The 15,727-nt window shown below is 54.1% G+C and overlaps 1 protein-coding gene across 5 annotated transcripts in view; it reads right to left on the reverse strand.

The window, feature by feature from the left end:
* Window positions 1-703: 703 nt before the first annotated feature.
* Window positions 704-15,727, reverse strand: part of LOC105466864 (synaptopodin) — a 74,910-nt gene continuing 59,886 nt past the window's right edge. For 3 of the 5 annotated variants that reach the window (XM_011715975.3, XM_011715980.3, XM_011715978.2), the window contains 2 exons: window positions 9,558-11,917; window positions 704-3,497 (listed from right to left, as the gene is read on the reverse strand). In XM_011715975.3, the coding sequence (XP_011714277.1) occupies window positions 2,832-3,497; window positions 9,558-11,917 (3,026 nt within the window). In that variant the 3' untranslated portion in view covers window positions 704-2,831. Of the gene's footprint in view, window positions 3,498-7,525; window positions 11,918-15,727 lie in introns of those variants that run through there. The other 2 variants (XM_071098205.1, XR_011624573.1) reach the window with 2 other exon arrangements.

Consider the following 15,727-nt stretch of genomic DNA (forward strand, 5'->3'; position numbering starts at 1 on the left):
TATGCTGGCAGACTATCCTGGGGCGTATTTCTGACACCCTCTCAAATCAGAAGCCTGGGTTCTGCTGTCCACCGCCCTGACCTTAGCTTCCCAGCCCTCGGTGGGCCTGAGCTTCTAGAGAGGAAGAGTGAGATGTGTTCCTAGGGCAAGCTTAGCCTCACCTGGGAACAGGACCACAATCCCCTTCTCTGGCCAAAGGACGCTCCTGTCAGGAGAGGATGCCTCATGGCCCGAGTCCTTGCTTAACTGGGGCTTCCTGGCTCAGATGGGACCTCTTACAGTGGCTCCTTTCCTGCCCTGGCACCCCCACCTGCCATGAGGAAACAGCCCCAGAGCACAGAGCCCTGACCCAGCTTGGCCCTGCCCACTCTGGTGATAGTGCTCTGTGGTCAGAGCCTGGACAGTACCGCCTGAGACATTACCTAGACCAACTCTCCCCTTTATATGGATGGGGAAACTGAGGCCTGGAGAAGGAGTGGGCTCACCCAGGGTCACCTTGCTCATCCATGCAGGACCAGGACTTCAACCCAGGAACTTCTATGGCCTCAAGTTGTCCGTTGTTCCCATCTCTCCCCATGGCTGCTTCTTCCCAAGCTCCCATCCCATGTATCTCAAATATTCCCAGCCACCCAGAGTCCCATGGACTGCTCCATGCTTGGGGAGAAGGGAAGGGCATCAGACACAGCTGAAAATGACACAGGAGGCAGAAGAATGCAGGAAGCATTTATTGAGGGCCAGAGCTGAATTCTACAAGAGGCAAGAGGCAGGACACAGGCAAGCTCTAGTGGGTTAGAGGAGAGGTTGGGGAGAAGGCAGTGACAATGAGAGAACAGCCAGGGGCTGGCTTGGGAACTGCGGGTTTCTCAAGGCTGCCTCCTGCTAGTCCTTTGGGAAATGCAGGTAGAAGTGGATCCTCTATGCAACTGCCTCAGCCAGAGGCCTGATGGTGTCCCTTCTCTGGGAGGGGCCCTTAGCCCCAATCTCCTGCACTACAAGGGACCCAGCAGCAGGTGGGGGCTTTGGTAAATATAGTCACTCATCATTAACTGAGTAAGAGCCCCTTCTCATCTTCACACCAGCAGGACCTGTGTCCTCATTCCTGAGGTCCAAGGAGCACTCTAAGGTCACACTTTCATTCCAAAGCACCCCGTCCCAACCCTATCTTTCATACTGACTTTAACTCTCTCCAGCCTCACTTGGGGGTTCTAGATCTACCACCACCCTGACGGGTGAGTAAGTCCTAAACCCATACTCTCCATCACCTTTAGCAACATCCTGCTATCCTTTCACCTACATACATTTGATCCTCAGCCAATTCCATCCCCTCAGCTGATCCTGAAGCTAATATTCTGAACCTCTAGAAGGCTCTACCAGCCAACTCTGGAAACTACAGAACTCAGCCATATTCCTCCCTGAGTCCCACCTGGGGACTGGAATCAGAGCCACCAAGGTTTAGGGAATCAGTGAGGGCCTACAGCCAGGCTCCCTCAGGTCACTGGACACCAGGCACCAGCTAGGTCAGAGTGCACTGGGGAAGGGATGCGGCAGGATAATGTCTACTTTTCTGGGCACGATACGGACACTGGGACTGAGGTCTGACACTGAAGAAGGGGACATTTCCAAGGGGGCCAGAAATACAGGCAGACCCTAACCTAGCAGCCTGCTCATGTACCCAAGCTCATCGGCCCCTAAATTCAAGCCCAACTAGCCCACCACCAGCACCCACCCCCCACTTCCTAATACCATGGAATGCATTTCAAGACTGGAAGAGACCTCAGGGGTCATCTGAGCCAATCCTGTCCCCTGCTAGAATCTCCTCTATGCATCCTGGCCATGCTTTTCATATTTCCTGTAACAAGTAACTCTTTGTCTCTCTCTTTCCCAATAAGCAACCCCAAACTGAGGGCAATCAGGTAAAGTCACATGGTAGCTCTGTACCTCTTCTCTCCCCAGTTCAGCTTTGAGCCCAGAACCTGCCATGAATGGGCCCAGAAGGAACAGATGAGCTGGAGGCCCAAGTCCTGGGCCTAAGGGAAATCACTGCCTTATAGTTCTCTTGTGGCTGCAGGTAAGATGTCCTGGACAGTCTGAACCAGGGTGGAGAAAGTAGCATGACAGGGACCCAGGGAGAATTTTCCTGCCTCTTCTCTCCAGAGGGTATAGTGGGACACCTTGAGCTGGCCTGGGAGACCTCTCTAAAGGTCATTGTGATAAAAATAGTGCTTGTCTGGGAAGGGATGGAAAACAGCTGCTCCTGCCTAGGACTTGGTGCCAGGGAGCCGGATGGTCAGGCCAGTGCCTGGACATGGGACATAGGCCTAGGATCTTCCCAACACACTGCACTTGCCAGACTCCAGAGAGCAGAGCCAGGAGGGGAGGGAGGAGTATGGAACCCCGAAGGCAGCAAGTCCAGGGGTCCATATACACACTGCCCTGCTTCATCCAAGGCACTAACGTGTATGTGTGTGTGTGTGTGTGTGTGTGTGTGTGTGTGTGTGTGTGTGAGAGAGAGAGAGAGAGAGTGTGTGTGTGTATTGATGGGAAGGGGAATTTTGACGTTTGTGGATTGTCTTGGCCAAAGCCACCATTAAACAGATGGGAAAGCTGAGGGTCAAACAAGGAAGAGTCTTACCCAGGGTCACACAACAGCTGAATGACAGCAAGGGCTCGAACTCAAGCTTGCGTCCCTAACCCATCCCCAAGCCCAGAGCTCTCCTCTGCTGACCCCTCAGCTCTGGGGCTGCCCAAAGAGGCCAGACCCTTTGGGTCCCCCAGGTCTGATGAGCCTTCTTCTGGCTCTGTCCTCCCGGGGTGGGGCCGGGGGTGGGGCTCTAGGTGGTGCAGGAGGCCTCGGCGGGGAGGCTGCCACGCTTCAGCCGAAGGCTGCCGTTCCACCCGCGGGGACAGATATTGTAGCCGAGGATGCCGGGAGACTTAGCCCCGGAGTCCTCGGAGTCGAGGGACACGTCGGAGTCCGTGGGCGAGCGGCGGTAGAGGAAGGGCCTGGGAGGCGCGGGCAGCGGGCTCCGGGGACTGGTGCAGGACGACGGCCCGGCGGGAAGCGGGCTCCGCGGGATGGGCGCGAAGGCTGCCCCCAGCAGAGCAGCCGAGCCGGGGCGAGCGGGCTGTGGCGAGCGCATGCGCGGGGGCGGCGGCGGCGGTGCCCTTGGCGGGGAGAAGGGCCGCAGGTTCTCGGCGCCCGCCGACCGCGGGGAGGCGCTCTTGCGCCGGGCCGCGTTGATGATGTTTCGCGCCAGAAGCGCCTGCAGCTGGCGGCTGGGGGGCCGCGCCTCGGTCTCCGGTCGCAGCGGGGACACTGAGCGCTCGCTCCACGAGGGAGACATGGGCGGCGGTGGCGGCAGCGGCGGGGGGCTGCTCATGCTGCTCCCGCGGCTTGGCTCCCACGGCCCCGGGCTTACCCAGCCGTCTAGGCTGCTGGGGGGCCGGGACGCGCCCGGCGTCCAGGGAGGGGAGGTGGGCAGGCTCTCCCGGCGGTCCTGGGGAGAGAGCAGAGAGGGTGGGGCAATCATTAGTGCTGGGTTCCTCCACACCGGGCTTTAGGAAGGGACGGAGTCCGATTTGTCTATTACACCGAGAAGGGAAGCCACCGATCCAAGTCAGGTAGTACCTGCAATAAAACGCAGGCGCCCAAACTCAGCCCAGAACGCTTGAAGAGCCCCCGCTGTCTTGTGTCTGCTCCAGTGTTAAGACTCACTTTGGAGAGAGACGCCTTAACTTACTAACTGAGCTTGGGCAAGTTCCTTCACCCCTCTGGGCTTCAGTTTCTGCTTCTGTAAAATGGGGTGTAACAACAGTACTTAATCCTATAGGGTTGTTGTGAGGGTTAAATGAGATAACTGATGGAAAAGAACATTACATATATCGGCTCATTCCTTGGAAGAAAGTGCTCAATAGATGTTGATTACCATAAAGAAATACTAGAAGGGCCTGGCGCTGTGGCCCGCGCCTGTAATCTCAGCACTTTGGGAGGCCGAGGTGGGCGGATCACCTGAGGTCAGGAGTTCGAGACCAGCCTGGCCAACATGGAGAAACCCTGTTTCTACTAAAAATACGAAAATTAGCGGGCATGGTGGCATGTGCCAGCTACTGCGGGAGCTGAGGCAGGAGAATCGCTTGAACCTGAGAGACGGAGGTTGCAGTGAGCCGAGATCGTACCATTGCACTGCAGCCTGGGCAACACAGCGAGACTCTGTCTCAATTAAAAAAATAATACTAGAAGGATATAGAAAGATACATGCGAACTAACCAAAGTGGTCACCTGTTAGGAAATGGGGTGAGAACAGGATCAGGGCATGCAGCCTGAGGCACTGGGAGTTGCTCTGTTTGTGGTACATCCCAGGAAGCTTTCAGTCAGGCTAGCTGAGGGAGGCTTCGATTTCCCCATGATTTAGGGAGAGGAGCTGGGAGGGAGGTCCTGGACCCAGGGCCACATGGGAAGAACTAGATAGAGGCTGAGGCTAGTGTCTCAGGGCCAAATGCCAAGTCAGGGTGGGCTCTGTATGTCCTCCCGTCTGACCACAGTGTCACCTGAGCAGGGAGGTGGGGCCTAGAGCTCATGACCCAAGCCAGTCAACAACTACTGAGGCAGGGGAACCCGGCTCTTCAACCAGAAGAGTAGGCTGGGGCAGGGAGATGGGAGTAAGACTTTTTAATATATTACTTTTTATATAAGTTTAGATTTCCGAACCGTATGAATGTATTACCTATTCAAAATTAAAATGTAAAAATATTGACCATTATTATTATTTTTTTAAGATGGAGTTTTGCTCTTGTTGCCCAGGCTGGAGTGCAATGGCACAATCTCAGCTCACTGCAACCTCCACCTCCTGGGTTCAAGTGATTCTCCTGCCTCAACCTCCGGAGTAGCTGGGATTACAGGCATGTGCCACCACGCCCGGCTAATTTTGTATTTTCAGTGGAGACGGGGTTTCTCCATTTTGGTCAGACTGGTCTCCAACTCCTGACCTCAGGTAATCCACACATCTCAGCCTCCCAAAGTGCTGGGATTACGGGCGTGAGCCACTGAGCCCAGCTGACTATTATTAAAGTTGGACTTAGGGAAAGACCCTCTCAGCCCCAAACCCCTTGCCATGTCGCCATGGTCACTTCCTCATCTTTCCTTGGATACCCAAGCAGAGAGGAAGATCCTCCTGACAGATGGAAATTCAAAAGGAAGTCGGGTCATGCACATGCCCGACAGCAGCACATGCCCCTCACTGAGCTTTTTCACAGCATGGGGAGGGGAGTGTGGTTTTGGAGAGGCCAAGATGGTGAACAGCTTGGAGGCTATGAAGCACTGGTTGGCAATGCACGGCCATACCTGTTTCCTATGTACTTAAGGACTTTCAGTCTACAAACTTCGTTCTCATCCTTTATCTCATTAGGTTTTCACAACAGACTAGTGAGGTAACTAGCATTATCACACCCATTTTACAAATGATGAAAATGAAGCTCAGAGGTATAAATAACAATCTAGTGTGTTCTGCCCCACCGGGAAGTGTGTGTGTGTGTGTGTGTGCAGCTCAAAGCCTACATGTTTAAGCAGTTTGAACTGGTTTGAAAGTGGAGGGCTTGGGAATCCCTGCCTAACATGTATCTCCTGAACTTTCCAACTGTTCACCCAATCAGATTCCAGCAATAACCAGTCCACCTTGCCATTCAATCCAATCCAAATTCACTAGCAGTCATCCACCACAGTTCAGAGCTAGCCAGGCCATTCCATGCTTCCTACCCAATCAAAATCTAGAACCATCCAAAGATTTATTCTTTCATCCAATCAGTGATCAGCCATAACCAAGCCAGTCATCCTCTCATCCAACTGAGGGTCTTCTAATTCCTTCCAATCCAAAGGAAATAGACACTAATTGTATGTTTTATCCAAACAGAATGTAGCAGCTGCTAGATGAGCCCAGACTCTAAATTGGAGCCCTTTAAACTAAAGGGGAATGTTATACAACAGCCTGAGCAGGACATTTTTCATGGGATGCTAATGCTGGAGTGACCCTTAGACTCCCTAGGGACATCCAAGCTCCCAGTCATCAAGCTGAAAGTTAAGGCTCAGCCTGGGATCACACTCTTTTCCTCCCAGGGTCAGAATTGTGTATACATGAGCCAGAGACACTGGGAGCTTCTCTGTGTCTATGAAACATCCCAGTCAGCCTGGTCATAGAGGGCAGACTCCACAGCTTAGGGAAAGGAGCTGGGAGGGAGGTCCCAGCTCTAGGGCCAAATGCCAAATCAGGGTGGGCTCTGGCATGACCCAACACCTGACCACAGTGCCACCCTGAGCAGGGAGGTGGGGCCTAGAGTTCATGACCCAAGCCAGTCAGTAACCACCCAAGGCAGAGGAACCTGGGGTCTTCAGCCAGGAGAGTAGGCTGTGCAGGAGAGCTATGATAACCACCTAAAAATCTCTAAAGCATTGTTTCTCCCTTTGGTGACCACAAGGGGAATGCTGGGGCCAATAAGTGGAAGGAACAACGATTCAGCCAAGACTACAAAACAGAAAGGCTCAAATGGGGTTGAATGTTGGGGGCAGTGGTAAGCAGCTCCTCATATCTGGAGATGGGCCAGAACCTGACCTCACTCTAACAGCCATGCCTGGGCACTGACTCTGTGTGTATGTTTGGAGTGGGGGGTGTGCACAATAGGAAAAGGCTGCAGGAAATCAGAACTCTTCACTTTCTGACAGACTGTTCAATGCACCATGCACACCAGAGCTCCTTGGGAATGCGGTGGGTGAAAATTCAAAAAGTAGCATCCGCTCAACCCAACCCCAGACCCAAAGCAGGGCACATGTGTGAGGTGAATGCGTAAGTAGAACACAGTCAAACCTGGACTGTCAGAGACCAAACGGGGCTCCCATACCACCTTCTGTAATCCTTTCACTGCACAGAAGGGGAAACTGAGGCCCAGAGATTGGAAGAGGTTGTCTGAGGTCACACACGAATCAGATGCAGACCTGGGGTTAGAATCCAGTTCTCCTGACCCTCTATGGCAGTTCTTTCCTCCCCACCAGGGGCAAAAACTCCATGCTTTCAGGATCCAGACAGTGAAAACAATGGCAAAAGTGGGAAATGGCCAAGTGTAGATAATAGGAGGGAGGGACTGAGGGAACTGGAGAACGAATGCTGGCTAGAGGCATTTCTATTCCACTTGTAAAGAACCCAAACAAACCTGAACCAGAAGAGGTAGTGCATTTTCCCCAAAAATCCTCTACAGTGTTTTTGGCCAAACTCTGAGGGAAGGAAAGAACAAAAGGTTGCTATTTGCACAGGATTCTGGCTCCCTGAGTGCTGTAGAGAGGAAGGCCTCACTTCCAAGCCAGCACACGTCTGTACCCGTGCAGAACCAGACATACAGCAGATGCAGGCAGCACGCAGGACACAGCCACACTTTCACGCACAGTAATTGAGCAGGCCCACTCCACTTCCCAGGCTAGAATCAGGGAGGAGGAAGGGAACCCTGACCCCTAGCAGCACGGAAGAAAGAAAGAAGCAAGACGGATTTGAGGCAGAGTGTATTGAGAATATGAGAGAAAACAAAGTTGGGGGCAGAGCTCAGCCTGGCCGCAGGAGCTGCAGAATGAAGGGTGGGCTCTTCTATTGATGGCCCTCAAGGGTCGAAGGGAGCAGGGGTCCAGGGCAGGGGCTTCACTCTGTTCTGGGAGGGGCCAGGCCTGAAGGAGCTGAGCTCACTCACAACTCCCCCATGCATATCCCCTTGATTTGTGTGAAATGAGCTCACTAAGAAGGCACCCCTGTTTCCATGGAGACAAGCCCAGAGCTCACAAAAACTGCAGGCTCAGCCCAGCATGGGCACCGCCTCCACCACCCCTTGCCCCACTGGGGAGCCCAGAAATAGGACTGGGAAAGAGAAGTGGGTGGTCCTCGGCCCCCAGCCTTGCGAAGCTTCCATCTGAATCCTGCCACTTATGTCTATATTCTCTCACCCCCCACAAAGCCTGGTTTGGTTGGGGGCTGTATCATATCACCTCTAAAAGTGTCAGAGGTGACGGGGAGTCTCCAGCTACCTGACTTAACACTCTCACTGTATGAATGTGGAAACTGAGACCTACAGACACACATGCAGTTGGTCTGTTAGAATCCAGGTTTCAAGTCCCAGATTTTCCTCAAAACTCTAAGATCTCCTCTGTCCCTTCCCACTGCACTGCTATGCCTTGCCCTAGGTCCTGCTGGTGCTCCCACTGTCCCCAGGCAATCTTGAGCCTGAGCCAGCCCAGCCCAGCCCAGGCATCCCTTGGCCTCTTGCAGCAGCTCATTCCAACCCTTCCCTCACCAGGTCACCCTCACAGCCATCTAACGCCACCTGTCCTTTGGCAATAGCCCATTTCCTTTCTCTTTCTTCCCAGGGGACTGTCTTGTCACTTACAAGGTCTTCCTTCAAAGAACCAGCCTATCCTCTCAATCCTCACAGATTGTTACAGCTAGAAAAGCCCTCTTTGTATAAATGATAAAACTGAGGCCCAAAGAGAGAACGTGAGTGGGCCAAAGTCACACAGCAAATGGGAGGGTGACATGGGACCAGAACCCTCCTCTCCTGCCTCCCCCTGGGCCCCGTTCCAGTGCACTGAGGTGGCTTCTTTTAGTCAGGCAGATCTTGGTTGAATCTGAAGCCAAAACAGCCAATGGATACATGGCTAGGGGCCACCCTCCCTGTGGCACACCCACATCTGCACAGCCTCCTACAGGGCTCTCCTCCTGGGGATCCCCTGGGACGTCCCCCACCCCTACAGCAGTGACAGCAAGCCAGGAAGAACTGGGGCTGAGGCCTGGGCCCAGTGGTCTCCCTAAAACAGAGCCAGGCCTCGGAGGGGGGCAGGAAGAAAAGCGTCAGACAGCAGTGGTGGGCTGAGTCCGCAGCCAGCAGAAGGACCCCGGAGAGGAGCGCAGGCGGAGGCGAGGCAAAGCTCTCTGAAGCAGCGGAGAGGAAACGGTGTCCAGAAGGCAGAGGCAGAAGAGACAGGCCCGTGGAGGTGAGAATCCAGCGATAGGAAGAAAGATGCCAGGAGCTTGAGCCTCAGGAGGGAGGCCTCCACTGGGGCAGCTGAGGAGGCAGACCCTTGGCTGGCTGACTCCACAGGCACTGGCAGGCTCTGTCTGCTCCAGAAGTCCCTGTTAGGATCCCCTTCTAGGCCACTCCTCCAGCAAGACGCTGGCATCAGACGCTGCATCCCTACAGCTCACAAAGGCCAGTGGATGCCCCTCTACCGCATCAGGGCTGCCAGACAGTTCTCTCTCCATGACCCTCCTCCCCACTCAGACACGGAGTCCGACCCCTGTTGTAGTAGGGGAGGGGCAGCTTCAGCTCAGAGAGGGGAGGCGACTCGCCCAAGGTCACAAAGCCAGCTGGTGGCCGCATCTGACCTTGAACCATGGACTCCCCATTCTCCTCACTCAGCTCTGTGCCATTTCCTGCCACGTCTGCTCTCCATCTGGCCCTCAAGGAGGGGAACTTGACCGGCAGTGGGACCCCAGTGGGGTTCGTTACTTGAAGCAGAAGGAAGGCTTCCACACCTGAGCCTCAATCCCGGCGTTCCGGGTAGAGAAGGAGGGCCTGGGGGCCTGCTTGGCTCGGGGAGACCATGCCCTGGAGGGAGACACAGGGGAGATGTCACCGCCATAGGGAGGGCTCACAGCAGTGGGCTGCAGGCTGTCCTGGCCGGGGGAGGTGTAGAGGCCCGGTGAGGAGCGGGAGGGCCGAGGCAGGGCAGGAGACGGAGGGAGAGCCCCCTTGGGCAGGTTGGGCACCAGGTCCAAGGAGCTGGGCTTGGCAGGCGAGGCAGCTCTTGGCGAGACCTTGGCAGGCTCCTTGATAGGAGAGAGGACAAAGAGCGAGGGCCGCAGCTGGTACGGCGGCTGCTTGGTGGGCTCTGGGCGCAGGACCCCGTTCTCAGGCAGGTAGCCATGGTAGAGGGAGGCAGGCGGGGTCCGGGCTGGGCTTCGGGATGCCACTCGGAAGGCCCCGGGGGCGTTAGTGGGGTATTTCCAGGAGGAAGGCAGGGACATGGTAGGTGATGGGCAGCGGGCCAGCTCCGGTGTATGACTTGAAGACTCGATGACATATTTCTCCATCCGTGACTGGCGGCGGGCATAGAGCTCAGCCCCCTTCCCAGAGGCCTCGGAGAGGTTCTGGTTGGGTTTGGGCTTCGGCTTGGCCTGGATGCGGGGTGACTTGAGGCAGGAGGCCCACTCTGGGACCGCCTCCTCTACCGCCGCGGGGCTGGCCCTGTCGCGAGGTGCTGGCTCCTGCTGGAAGTTGGAGGCCTCGGCCCCCAGTGCGAAGGGCTCCTCCTCCACGCCTACCTCCCCCTGGTCCCTCTGCCGCCGCTTCTCGTCCGCTGTCTGTACCAGATCCAGCAGGTCTGGATTCGGGGTCACCTTGGGCTTCTCCACGAAGGTAAACATGGATTTGCGGCTGCCCCGGCGGGCCATCGACTCCTCCAGAATGCCTGTCTTGCTGGCAGGAACAGCCTGGCCCTTCAGATGAGAAGACTTGGGGTCGGAGCTGGGGTACAGGGCAGAATATGAGGGAGGAGACCTCACCCAGGAAGCCAGAGGGGCTGTGGACAAGGTCTCAGTGTAGGTGGGGGGTGCAGTGAAGTTCCCCAAGGGGCGTCTCTCTGAGGCCGGGCTTCGCTGCCCCATCAGCCTCCTTTCCACCATGGGGCTGTGGGACATTATGTGTCTCTGTGGCCGGGGACTCCTGTCTGGGATACTGGGGAGCTGGGGAGCCGGAGCCTTCTCTCCAAAATGTCGTCTCTCTAGCATGGGGCTCCTCTCCATCTGGCTGGTGCCCCCTGGCGCCTGGATCCCAAAAGGCCTGGCCGTCCTGTTGACCACTGATGGGGGCTTGGCCAGTGTGAAGTGGACCTCACTGTAGACCTTGGTGGGTGTGGTGGCAGCTGCTCGCCCAGACATCTCTTGATCTGCTGACACCACCAGGGTGTTGGGCTGGATGTCAATGAGCAGGGAACTGGACATGAAATCTGAGGCTGGGGGCCTGGAGCTGGGGATGAGCGTAGCTTCTCTGGAGAAGGTGCTGGTGGTGGTAGCTGGAGTTGATACCTTGTCAATTAGGAGTGTGCTGCACCTCACTTCCTCGGCCGGTGCCTGGGGTTGCCCGTCAGCACACAGGGTGCTGGGTTTGGAAGCAGGCACTGTGCCATTGGATGGGAGTTGGGCCTCTGAGGAATTCTGTTGGATGCTAGAGAGTGGCAGGCTCTGTGGAGCGACAGTTGCCGGTGGGTTCTGATTGACATCGGTGGCTGGCGGGTTGTGGCTGCTGTTAGAAACTGGTGTGGTGAGCGTGGCACTGGGCGAGGCAAGGTTTTGGTTGACATCTGCAGCTGGGCTGTGGTCCTCAGCTGGAGGTGGGGCCGGTGAGGACTGCTGGGCCTCTCGGTTTTGGGACAGGTGGAGCCCATTGGCTGTCAGCAGTGCTGCGTTCTCCTTTAGATAAACCACCAGTGGCACCTCTTCCTCCTCACTGGCCACCCTCTCCAGGTGCCGCAGCAAGCTAGCCTCCTCTGAGTACCCCTCCATGCTGTGGCCAGGGACCCCGCTGTCGGGGCTCTGGGGATTGGGGTGCCGTGGAGGGCCTGGCTCCGGCAGCGAGGTGGAACTCAGGCTGAGCCCCGGGGCATGGCCTGGGGGACTTTCAGGGAGCACTTTGAGGGACTCCTGGCTGGGCTTCTGTCCCCTCTGGCCGTGGCTCTCCAAGGTGAACTCGTTCACCCTCTGCCGGCGCCTGTTGAAGAGTTGGACGCCACGGGAATTGGAGCTGGGAGGGGTGGTCAGCTGGGCTGCAATCTGCTGGCTCCGCGCCTTGGCCTCTTTCAGATCCTTCTCCGTGAGGCTAGTGCTCTGGCCCAATGCTGCAGGGAGGGACAGAAGCCCAGTTAGCAAACAGGAATGCAGTGACACAGGGGTGCACAGACAGACAGGCAGACCGAGATGGTCGCCTCAGCCCTTCCTACACAGGATCTCTTCTTCTGGAATTTAATTGTCACTCACTGTTTCTTAGAATTAGCTCACTTCGTAATCAGCCCTGACCTACCTTTCATGGCCCAACTCAAATGCCACCGCCTCTACGCCACTCTGATTATCCTCTCAGGATTAACTGGTCCCTGATTTGGATTCCCCCTGACAGTTGCTGATACAGCACTTTACCAAACTGAGTACGAACACCTCACCCTAGAAGTCCCTCCGTGTCCCTGGCTTCTCCCCACCGCCTTCTCCTCTCTCACTAGGCTCTGCCACACTGGCTTGCTTTCTCTTCCTTGAAAATGCCAAGTATGTTCCTTCCCCAGGGCCTTTGGACTTGCTGCTCCCTCTGCTTGGAATAATCTTTTCCCAGGTAGCAGTCCATGCTGGTTCCTTCTGGCCACTCAAGTCTCAGCTGGAATGTCCCCTCTCTGGAGGCACCTTTCCTTCTCCTATCCCAATCTGTTTTGTTTCCTCCATAGCATTCACCAAGTTGAAATGATCTTTATGTTTCCCTCTCTATTATCCATCTCCTCGCCTAGAGCATAGCTCCAAGGGGCGATGACCTTGCCTGACATGTTTTTTTGTTTTTTTGTTTTTTGTTTTTTTTGAGAAGGAGTTTCGCTCTTGTCACCCAGGCTAGAGTGCAGTGGCGCAATCTCGGCTCACTGCAACCTCCGCCTCCTGGGTTCAAGTGATTCTCCTGCCTCAGCCTCCCAAGTAGCTGGGATTACAGGCATGCGCCACTATGCCCAGCTACTTTTTGTATTTTTAGTAGAAACGGAGGTTCACCATGTTGGCCAGGTTGGTCTCAAACTCCTGACCTCAGATGATCCACCTGCCTTGGCCTCCCAAAGTGCTGGAATTACAGGCGTGAGCCACCGCACCCAGCCACCTGACTTGTTTATCACTGTAACAGCAGCTCCTAGAACAGCACCTGTCATACAGTGGCACTCAGTAGATATTGCTGAATGCATAAATGAACCCCCAGAATATTTTCTGTGTGCCCTCCTTAGGGCCCTTTATACTTTCAGACTTATAGTATAGGAATGTGCTCTAATTTTTTTAAACAAAAATATTTTAATAAACCACTGTCTGGTTTAATTTTTTAAATTTGTATTTATTTATTTTTTTGAGACAGTGTCTCACTCCGTCACCCAGGCTGGAGTGCAGTGATGAGATCTCAGCTCATTGCAGCCTCCACGTCCTGGGATCAAGTGATTCTCCTGCCTCAGCTCCCCAAGTAACTGGGACTACAGATGTGTGCCACCATACTCGGCTAATGTTTTTTTTGTAGAGACAGGGTTTCACCATGTTGCTTAGGCTGGTCTCAAACTCAGGTGGGCTCAAGTGATCCGCCCACCTCAGTACCTCGAAGTGCTGGGATTACAGGCATGTGCTTTGATTTTATAAAGAGATGTCACTAATATTTCCCCTTTTTAGAGTAGGTAATACATTCACATGGTCTAAAAATTTATTTATTCATTCATTTTTATTTTATTTTTACTTTTCTGAGACAAGGTCTTGCTCTGTTGCCCAGGCTGGCATGCAGTGGCACCATCATAGCTCACTGCAGCCTCAACCTCCTGGGCTCAAGCCATCCTCCCACCTTGGCCTCCCAAATGGCTGGACTATCATCAGTGTGCACCACCACGCTTAGCCAATTTTGTTTTTGTATTTTTTGTAGAGAAGGGGTCTCGCTATGCTGCCCAGGCTGGTCTCAAACTCCTGGGCCCAAGTGATACTCTGGCCTTGGCTTCCTAAAATGCTGAGATTATAGGCATGAGCCACCATATCTGGCCCTAAAAATTAAAACATAAAAAGATATACAGTAAAAAGTGTCACCCCATCCTCGATTACTCCATATCACAATCAGGTAACCACTGTTTGTGTCATTATTCTATCTCCTCCCAGGATTTCTTCCCATTTTTACTTAAATAATCATTTTAAAATTCACATCCTTTAACACTACAAAAGTAACAAATTGAGCTAGTTTCACCAACGACTACTCTAGAACATTGCATTCTTTTATTTTATCTGCACAAAACCATAATGAGACAAGCACTGCTTGCCTGTGTTTTTCAGAAGAAGAAACGGAGGTTCAGAGATATATAAGGAAATGCCCCAAGGCTGCAAAGCCAAGGGTGACAAAGCTGGAGCCAGAACTGTTCTTTCTGGGGTCTCCAGCCCATGCTCAAGCTGTCTGCTCATCCCAAAAGGTCTCTTTGGGACATAAGGAGCAGGAACAAGGTCATCAGGGGTCAGGGGTCAGTCTGGGACTTGAGGTCCTGAGATCAGGCTGAATTCAGTCCCCTATTAATCTATAAGATCACTATAGGCAACCATTTCTCTTTCTGTCCCCAGTGCCCAGCTGGCACACAGTTGGTGCTCAATTTATAATTATTGAATAATTAATGAACAAAGGATGCATGAACAAACGCCTTGACAGACAGGTGGATGGATCAGCCCGTGACCAGGGTCAGAAGCAACATCAGTGGCTAAGAAAATTCCTCCCTCCATCACCCCTCTCCTCCCTACTGTGGGAAGCTAATTAGTTCTTGAGGAATCTGACCCTGCCCTCCCCTCCCTTGCCCTCATTAGCACTGGCCATGGCATGCTGAGTCTGTCTCCAGGGACAGTCTTTCTAGGCATCTTGCCAGCGAGGCTCTGAATTCATGGACTCTCAGAGCTGGAAGAATTCTTACAGAGGAGGTATTGCATCACCACCCTGTTTTATAGGTGGGAAACAGAGGTCCAGAGAGTAGCCCAGGGTAGAGCTGGCTGACCCCACATGGGAGCCACAGGGAGGTCCACACAGAGCAGAGAAGCTGTGACCAGCAGCGTCACAGCAACTCCACTGGGGCCAGGCCAAGCAGCCACAGGTTTTCTGGCCGCAACCTCCTTCTTTCCTCCTCCATCGAACCTGGCTTTCCCCTAACCTATTAGAAACAGTGAAAGCACATAGCCTATCCCACCCACCCATGATACTACTCCCCTCAATAGGACTCCTCTCCTGCCTGGATCACCCTATCTATTAAAGATGTCTATTAGCCAGGCTGTTCCCCTGGGAGGTGCCTAAGGGATGGGGTGCCAGCCACACGGGAGGGCTCTGAGAGGTTGCTCAGCTCATGCAGCATCTGTCTCCCCTGCTCTGCTTAGAAACCAGGCATCCTGGCCTGAATCCAGGCTCTGCCATTTGCTAGCCATGTGACCTTGGCAAGTTACTGTACCTCTCAGAGCCACAGTCTCCTTAACTCAACATGAGTGTTGGGAGGCCACAATGAGATCATGAATGCCAAGGCCTGACTGCCATGAAGCCCAGGTGGGCAGAGGGCTCATGCTCTCCTGGCATAAGCTGGCAATTGGTCACCCCATTCCACTGCCTGGAAAAGGTCAGATACTCTTCTAGCATAGGAGATTCGCTGAAGGTCAAATAGCAGGGGATTCCAGAGCTGCGGGGAAGCAGAGCTTACTGCCCCCAAACACGGAACCTCGGAATCTCAGAGGCGGCTGTCACCAAGTCCAATCCCCACACAATTCTTGCATCTTCAAAACCACACCCTTGAGTGTGCAAGTCTCTGCTGATGTACTCAGGTGGCATGAGCTCACTCCCCCAGGAGGTGCCTTCCACTAATTAACATTCCTCTGTTAGAAAGTTCCTCCTTACATTAACTTCCATCCACTTTTTTTTTTTTTTTTTT

This window comes from Macaca nemestrina, chromosome 6, assembly GCF_043159975.1.
Source record: "Macaca nemestrina isolate mMacNem1 chromosome 6, mMacNem.hap1, whole genome shotgun sequence".
NCBI lineage: Eukaryota > Metazoa > Chordata > Mammalia > Primates > Cercopithecidae > Macaca > Macaca nemestrina.